The 8,926-nt window shown below is 40.3% G+C and overlaps 1 protein-coding gene across 1 annotated transcript in view; it reads left to right on the top strand.

Annotated features, from left to right (window-relative positions):
* The window catches only part of drosha (drosha ribonuclease III), a 166,350-nt gene that overhangs the window by 40,506 nt on the left and 116,918 nt on the right, over positions 1-8,926 (top strand). Inside the window, exon 15 of the mRNA XM_037693767.1 lies at positions 5,150-5,249. Coding sequence (XP_037549695.1) covers positions 5,150-5,249 — 100 coding nt within the window. The remainder of the gene's footprint in view (positions 1-5,149; positions 5,250-8,926) is intronic.

The following is an 8,926-nucleotide window of genomic DNA, read 5'->3' as shown; positions in this document are numbered from 1 at the left end:
CTCTGCATGGAGATCAGCTGATCAGCTGCAGGAGGAAGCTTATCCTTAAGTGTGGGCTGCACACAGGTGCAGCAGGTGCTAAATCATTTAAAATAATTGATTTTAAATAAAAAATCCATTCCATCATGCGGCTCATCCATCAATTAGCCAGTTGTGTGTCATGCCCAATCTTACTTTGAAAACCCGGAATAGAGCGAGTCCACAAGAAACAAACGGCAAAGTAGCGAGGGACTACTGTATACATAAATTATAGGAACTTCCTGTTTTGTGGAGAACCATAAACCTTTGCCGTCCTGCTGCACCCACATTATTTGATGCAAACTGAAGCTTTTGATTAACTGACCAAGTTTAAAGCTAATATGTTAAAATCTGTGTGTTTGTTAAAAATGTAAGAGTTGAAACAGAATAAATTTCCAACTAAATGTGAGCTTCTGTACAATTTTGATCAATTTTCTCTTGGCTCTTTCTAGTCCAGTTTTCTTGAGGTCATTGTCTTCCTGGAAGGTGTCACTTTGCCCAAGGCAAAGTGTTACTGCAATCTGCTTTATGTTTTCTTCCACAAGCTGAGCGCAGGGCTTTTTTTTCTGTGATGCTGTTTTCTTTGACAAGGTTGCTTAGTCCAGTGGCTTAGGTAAAAAAACAAAACAAAGCAATGCATTCTCACCATGAGCAAAACCACAAGAAACATTCTTTAGGTTTAACGTTCTCTTTGCTATTGTGGAACTAAAGATTGCTTTTATTCCCTAAAAGCAATTGTAGTTACTTTTTGAAAAGGCTTGAAAAGCTTTTGTTTGCCTGAGTTGAGGAGATCCCATTTCCTAGGGTTAATCCTACCTCAATTACTTAAGCTGATTTTTACCATTTGCATGCCTAAGCTGAATTTAAAGACGTATACTTGTGGGCAGCACAGTGTTGTTACACTTGACACTATTTATTTTGTCTTTCTGGGTTTTAGTGTTAGTACTTTTTCAGTACATCAGTGGAAGACCTCAAATGAAGCTGACCTAAATATTATTCCAGCTGTACATTTTATTCTTATCCTTCAGTAAATCAGTGTTTTTTTATGGTATGTTGATTCTGACCAAAGTCATTGCCTTGATAAAATTATTATCTGTTTGTGTAGTTACTTTTTTAAATTGCACATGAGCAGCTGACTTTGTGTAGTAAGTAAAAAAAAATGCTGTTTTATTTTAATCACTGAGAGTTCAAACATTTTTTAATTTATTGGTTCAGAGCCCAATGCTCCCTCTGGGTTGGAGGTTTTGCCTGAAGCAGATGAGTTAAAGTCATTGGTGTGAGTGATGGCAGGATGGAGGAAGAGATGGATTTGATGGATTGGGGTCCTAGTCAACTGTAATGATGCCACTGTTTTGGTCTGTTGAGGTGAAGGAGATGAGGTAAATGGCAAAGCTCCCAGTTTACTGGTCTATTACCTCCTATGCATTGTAATGCCTGGTCCAGCCTGGACTGGCCACAGTCTTTCCCAGTTCTGGTTTTGTTTGCTTTCATCAAAGTGCCACCTGGATGTGCACGGGATCCTCAGATTTCAGTTCAGCCAAACCTGCACTTCGTCGTTTATCCAGAGCACTGGTGCTATCTTTTGCGTTGCCATTTTTCCAAAGAAAAATGGGAGCTCTTTCCGTCACAGCTGATCAGATGAAAGTTGCTGAAGTAAATGGCAGTAAGGAGCCGCCGCTGGATGTACGAGTCATCTGTGACGTAACCACCCGGGCCAGCGAACCAGTCAGTGGCCAGCAGTCTGCTGATGTCATATCTGTAACATCAGCCCAGCTCGAATGAAACATCAGGTCTATGGGTTCCAGAAATTGAGCTGGAACTGGGCCATAGTGCTCAATGCCAACACTCAAAACCCAGGAACCTGAGTCGGGTCAGTCCAGGCTGGTTCAGGCCTTACGATGCATAAGGGTCATATAGTCTGCCACATACAATTATGAGCTATGGATCATGACTAAAAGAACAATATTTCAGCTACAAGCAGCTGAAACTATTAAAGCTTCCTCCTTCGGGTGGCCAGGCTCAGCCTTGAGCTGGATTTATACTCCATGAAAAGTTAAGCAGTCTGCTCTTTCTGACGTAGCAGAGAAACATTATTTTCTGCAGGAACATTTTATACTCCACGAGAAGCCCCAGTGCCGGTCTCCAGGAAGCCTCTGCCACCGCAGCACGCCATTGTGGGACGCTGACGGAAACACAGCGACCACATTTTGAGGAAATTGGTTGTGTTCTCTGTGACGTTCACAGAAATAGATTATTTTCAGCGGATGGAGACAAAGTAGAATAACATCTTATTTCAGGATACCAGCCGTTGTTTTGATGGTGGTTGAGTCACATCATCCAGTTAGCTGCACCCACTCATAGCATGCCAGCTACTGCCCTGGAGAGATTAGTGGTCATGCTACAAATATTGGATCTTCAAAGCTAATGTTAGCTCTCCCAGCTGCTAATACTTTTAGGGCATGTTTGCCGAGTAGCCCACGGAACAGCGTGGGAGCATTAACCACCCTTCACATTTCTGGCTTATCACACAATACTTCATTCAATCCCCTCAAAGACAAAAAACGGTTCTGCCCTGATGTTGTATTGAGACCAGGCTCATGGAGATCTTAGAAGAACAAAATGATTTTATTTTAGTCTTACAGCAGCATCATAGAGAACATATTTCTTTACTTCTTGCAGAGTGTAAACCCAGCTTTAGAGGAGGGAGGGGCCTAAAGTACAGCCTCTGCTTTTCCACAGCACAAGGAGTTTTTGTTTGGACATTGGATGTCTCATGGGTGCCTCCTTTTTGGAGGTTTCCTGGACACATTCACAGGGATGAAACGGGAATCTTCTCTGGCCTGGGAACATCGTATCCCCTAAGAGGAACTGGAGAGTTGCTAGAAAGAGAAACGTCTAAGTTTTTATTTATGCATTTATTTTTTATTTATTTTGGATCTGTTGCCTCTGCAATACAATCATATAATAATAATAATAATAATAATATTAATAATAATAATAATAATAATAATAATATGGGGGCCGAGATGGTGTAGAGGCAGGGCAACCGGCTCGGGGCCCAAAAGTCCCAGGTTCGATCTCTGGTCACTGCACACCTTGTGGTGTCTCTGGGCAGCACACCCCATCCCCAAAATGCTGTTAATGCTGCTAATTTTGCCGTTGTATGGAAACATACAGTGATGACAATGTGTAACATTATTATTATTATTATTATTATTATTGTTATTATTATTATTATTATTAATACATTTATGGATAAACTGAAATGAATGTATGGTCCAGACTCTAAAGAAGTAGTATTTTTGCACATCACATTCCCTACTTTTAAGAGTTTGTCCAAACATCTTCAATTGCTTCTTCTTTGTAAATCTAGTGCTTTGTCGTGCGCATGAATAATAAACTCCTGTGAATCACAAACACAAAAAGTTGACTACCGGAACATAAATTGATCATCAGCTACCCTAACTTTTAAACATCTTCATTGGAGTCTGGCTTTTAAATAAGTCACAAAGGGTTGTAATTAAAATATGTTGCTACAAAATGGGACACTCCTTCAAGATGCTTGTCCATCATCATCAGTTGAAGATTTATTTTATGTAACAGATGCAACAGTTTTTGTGAAATTCTAAAATGACATGTTAGCGTTGTCTAGCTTAGCACAGACTTTTTTATGCAAGAGGTGAAATTGTGTTCACCTTTAGAGTTCTCTTGATTTATTATTATTTATTTATTTTGCAGTGTCCTCTGACGCACCTGTATGTTGGTACCAGCTCAGATTCATCAAGTTCTGCTAATCTTACGATCCTTCAAAAAACAACAGGTTGAAAATATCCTACTCCCTGCAGAAAACTTTGCCATGGCACCTTCCAGCAAGACACAGATCAAAAACATAGTCATGAAAACGTAATCAGTTTTGTGCAACTCTAATAAATTATTATATGGGTGAAAAATCTACAGACATTTACAAATCTTTGACACTGACAATTAATCATCCACAAGATAAGTTGTGCCTTGCTGCTGGTTTCATAATGGTCTTGTCATGTCTTTATAGAACTTTTAAGTAATGGAGACTCTTGTTTGAATGCCAAAAAGCCCATTGCTTGAACAGAACAGATGAATGTGTCTAAAAGAGGTTACAGATAGGAAACAAGAGGGGGGTGGGGTGAGGAGAAAGAAGGCAGCATATGCTAATGAAAGCATGTGCAGGGAATGGTGAGAGCCACAGCAGTGCTACCCTGAGCACATGGCGGATCTGTGAAAAGGTCATCGGAGCGGATTGGGGACGAGGGGGCCTCCCAGGCTGGGTAGACTTTCTCTCTTCTCGTCTGCATCCCTCCGTCGTTCAGCCTTCCTCAGTGCAGAGGTGGTGAGCTGATAATCGGGGCGGTAAAGCCTTCTCATTCCCTCGTCTCGGTCTCTAATGAAGTCCCCGCTATTAAAGCTCTATAATTCTGCTGTTCCTCAGAACATCCCACCTCTTCCCTTTCTTATTTCCTTCCTTTGCTCACGACTTTCTTCATCCCGTTCTCCGTGTCGGCGGACCGTCCTTTCCCTCAAGCCCTACCCCCTCACTTCTCCATCCTGGTAATCATAATTGAATAACTCTGGGTAAATGAGGAGAAAGTCTCCTGAATGAGAGCAGAACGGTCACACTCGGCCCTCAGTGCATCAATCAGGGGGTCTGATTGAAAAGAGAGAGTGGGGGGGGGTTAGAATGGTGTCACCTTGCCGATAACTCCCTGCCTCCTTTTAGATGCAAATGAGCACAAAGACAATTAAATTTTATAGAAAATTAGAGGGAGACGAGCTCCTAAATGAAGGGTTGGGGCTTCTACGACGGCTCACGAACGATGATGCTCAAACAGCCAAGCTGCTTTGACACGGATGTCAAAAGTCACACGTGTGAACAGCAGTTTATCAGCATAGACTCGTGCTCACAGTTCAGTTAAACACACAAAAAGCTATCTTTGGGGTCTGTTCTCACATTCAAGCAGCTAATGCAGAAATAGCTGCAGGCGGCTGTTGCGTTGCGTTTCATATTAGGCAAGCTGCAGATGAAATATTGATATGTTGTTGCAAAAGGAGGAGACGGGCTCCTAACAGCATGACGCCTCTTATTTACTGTCGGCAGGTATCAGAAGCTGTGGAAGAGTTATGTGAAACTACGTCACCTGCTGGCCAACAGCCCGAAGGTCAAGCAGATGGACAAGCAGAAGCTGACACAGAGAGAGGTGGGTCGACGGAAAAAAAGGCTAACCTCGATGTTTCTCACGCGTTTACATCTCCAGGCGCTTTGTTTGTTTTCATTACAGTAAGATGCGTTTTCAGTTTGAATACTGTGAAAGCTCATGCCCTGCGGATAGAAGAGATTCCTCTGAAACATGACATCATTTTAAGCTGTTAAAAAGAAGCTGTTAAATGGTTTTTATTCCTGCTGTGTACACTAATAATGCTGCATGTCTGCTATTTGTGCAAGGCAGCAGCTATTGCCTGATAAGAATACTGCTGTAGAAATGCAGAAAAAGAAACATCGTTATATGGATTTGTAGATTTTTTTAAACTTTAATTTTAACATTTTATTTATTTTTATTAGGTGTACTTTTTTATCAGCTAACTGCTATACAGAAGTTCCTCGGTTATCGCGGGGGTTACGTTCCAGACACCACCGTGTTAGGTGAAAAACCACAAAGTAGGAATGCTACATTTACTGTAGTATTTTTATATAATTTAAGGCTTTATGTATGAAATGTTCTTAGCAATGTTCTAAACTCTTAAACCTATGTAATTTATACAACTATATGGGTACTCACCAGCTCTGGAGACCAGTAGCTCGGTTTCTGTCGGGCTCCGTTCTGGTTCGGCAGACTTACCCTGCAGCGATGAAGCCCACCACCCTGTCCATGTTGATGTGCACGTGGATAATTGAGCTTCAGGATTATTTACGACTTTCCTGCCAGTTCTGTGAGCTTAGTGTAGATCATTACTTCTGACTTTACGTTGCAAAACTTTCCCTCCATTGCAGCAGAAAGCAGCAGCCAGAAGAACTACACTTCCCAGAAGCACTGTTGGCTTCTGGGAAGTGTAGTTCTTTTGACTGGCATTACAGTGTAGGTTTATTGAAAGAAAACTACAAAATGGTGGCGCTTGTCCAAAGTATTATTATTTTTCGTTAACTTATTGTCCCGTACCATCCTAATCATGTGAGTAATATTGAAGTTGACAATTGTGTATCGTGTACAATCTTGCGTTGAAAAACCGCGAAAGAGCGAGTCTGCTAAAGTCGAACCGCAAAGTAGCAATGGACTACTGTATTATTATTTTATTAAATATTCATTAAGGTAGTTTAGAAATAACTGATAACATCTATTGTGAAACAAATGTGAAAGGAATTGCTTTTTGCTATTTTAAAACGTGAGGGCTTCCCCGTGGTGGATTCTGGTGGTGATTTTTGACAAACTACTCCATTTTTGTATTATATTTTTGTAACTTAACAGCTTGTTTACATATATTACAGTCTATTAGGGATGGGAGGTTAAACCCATTTTTAAAGGCATCACATTATAGACATGAAATATTCTCAATTGCGTTTTCAAATGACAAAGATTAAATTTCATTTCATTTATTTATGTCCGTAGCGCTTTACACAACCACGGTGATGGTGACCAAAGTGCTTAACAAAAACAGTAATTAAACAACAAGCTAAATGCAAGAAAAACACAACAAAATAACAAAAAGAAAACCAGAAATGTCAACACATATTTAAGTACTAAAAGCCTGTTGGAATAAAAAAGTCTTACGCTTCGATTTAAAATGGCCAAGTTCAATAAATAATAAATAAACAATAAATTTTGTTATAAATAATCTGTCTGTCCATTCTAAGAGAGTCGGCTGTTAAAATGGAAGCAGTCGGACAGAACTATGTTTTAACATCATTCTTTTTTGTTTTTAGTAATGACTTTGAAATATGTGATTTGTGCGTTAAGCTCCAGTCATAAACACAACGCTAATGGCATTAGCCTTTCTATGGAGTTTACAATGTTAAACGCAGCATCTATGTTAAAGATTCCCATCTCTGCAATCTATTAGATTATTAAAAGACAAAACAAAATGCAGTCATTGAAGAAATACAGTCCTACAGTTTAAAGGTGGTGCGTGATAGTCAATAGTAGAAATAACATATTGCTCAAATCAATTTAAGTCCTTCCCAGATTAAAAAAAATAAAAAATCCTTTGTCGGTTTCATAATGTTTTTACAGAAATGTTCTTAATAGTCTGGTCTGTTTCCTTTGAGGTTTATTGTTGGTGTGCCAATAAAAGCAGCTCTGCTTCAAAAGTTTTGAGGAAGCGCACTGACCCAAGAGTGTTATATTACGTGCTGTCCACAGATGTGCCTGTCTGCTAATCAGCTTAGGATGCTCAGTTCTTGTTAATGACAATTACATTAAAAAAGGCAATAATCGTACCAATGAATCGGCCAACTGTTTAATATTTCTACCTCTATGGAAGGATAGAAAATGCTTTTCTTAAACTTATTAAAATATGAATAAATGTAGCAGCGTTCACTTTTATGTAGGCCTGTTAAATGCACTGTGTCTTTTGTTAAAATACAAATCCATCTAAAGGCACAAAAAGAAAGTTTTAAGGTAGTCTTTGCACCTGACTGTTGTTTTATGACACGTATGAAAAATGCAACCTCCCCTCCTTCTTTTACTGCATAATTGAGATGAATTTACAGCTCAGAATAAAACAGCAGTAACTGCTCTCTTGAGTCGGGTGTGAAGGTCAGACCACCGCTGGGGAGCATAAATGGAAAAGGTTTAGATTTGGTGAAGTAATGACCATGTAGCCACAGGGAATCCCCGAGTAGCAGTGCTGTGTGTGTGGTCTCAAGAAGCAGAGAAGAAGAGCTGTATCCTCTCCCTGCAGAAACTACTGCAACTTTCCTACAAAGTGCGCTGCTGATCCGCGCTCTTGTTTCGGACTGTTTGATTTACTCTGAACCTATAATGAGCAAGAACTCGGAGCTCAATTAGTTTATTTCCCAGGTAGCTCTGTGAGGCTCTCCAGCTAACAGGCCCTGACAATCCTACTGTCGACCTGCACCAGAGCAATTAGAGAACCCAAACACATGCACACTCCCTCACTGGGTCCATCAGACTCCAGCAGAAGCATTAGCCATGTCAGTGCCTCTTCACTGCAGTGGCAGTGTGGCTTTGCTGCTTATTTAATGCCTGAGGGAACACTGAGCACTTCCTCTGTAAAACCAAAACATCTGTCCGTCTCCGAGGTCCGTCAGGAATCTCCTTGTCAGAGGTTTTCACACCTGCTGCTTGATACCTGTGAGGCCAGAGGTGAGGACCTGAACGAGGACGGGCCTTCTCAGAGCACTTGGATGTGTGTGATGTCCTCAGTCAGGCCTCAAACATGCTTCCAAACATTTATAGTCAAAAATGAAATTTCTACTAGTTTTTGGCAGATATTTCAGTATGTGATATACACAATGTCCAAAACATAATTTTGGTTAACATTTTACATAATAGAGCTAAAAATATGAATTAAAGCAAAGCATTCAGGAATAAACATAAAGATATCCAACTGTATCCTTAGAAGTATCCTTACCTTAAATGGTAAATGGACTGTACTTGTATGCACCTTTCAATCTATTCAAGATACTCAAAGCACTTTACATCACAAGCTGTGCCCTCATTATCCATTCATACAGCACTCTACTAGATCTGTACAAAGAATAATCTGAATCTGTAGAGATTAATCGTGCTTTAGATCACATTCATACACTGATGGGACACAGATCGGAGGCAATGAGGGGTTCAGTGTCTTACCCAGGGACACTTCAACATGTGACTGCTGGTGGATTCAAACCCTCGACTCTCCAAATGGAGGATGACTG

Source organism: Nematolebias whitei, chromosome 20 (genome assembly GCF_014905685.2).
Source record: "Nematolebias whitei isolate Nwh7 chromosome 20, NemWhi1, whole genome shotgun sequence".
Lineage (NCBI taxonomy): Eukaryota > Metazoa > Chordata > Actinopteri > Cyprinodontiformes > Rivulidae > Nematolebias > Nematolebias whitei.
Note: the sequence above shows the minus strand (reverse complement) of the source record. Positions and strands in the feature narration are given on the sequence as shown.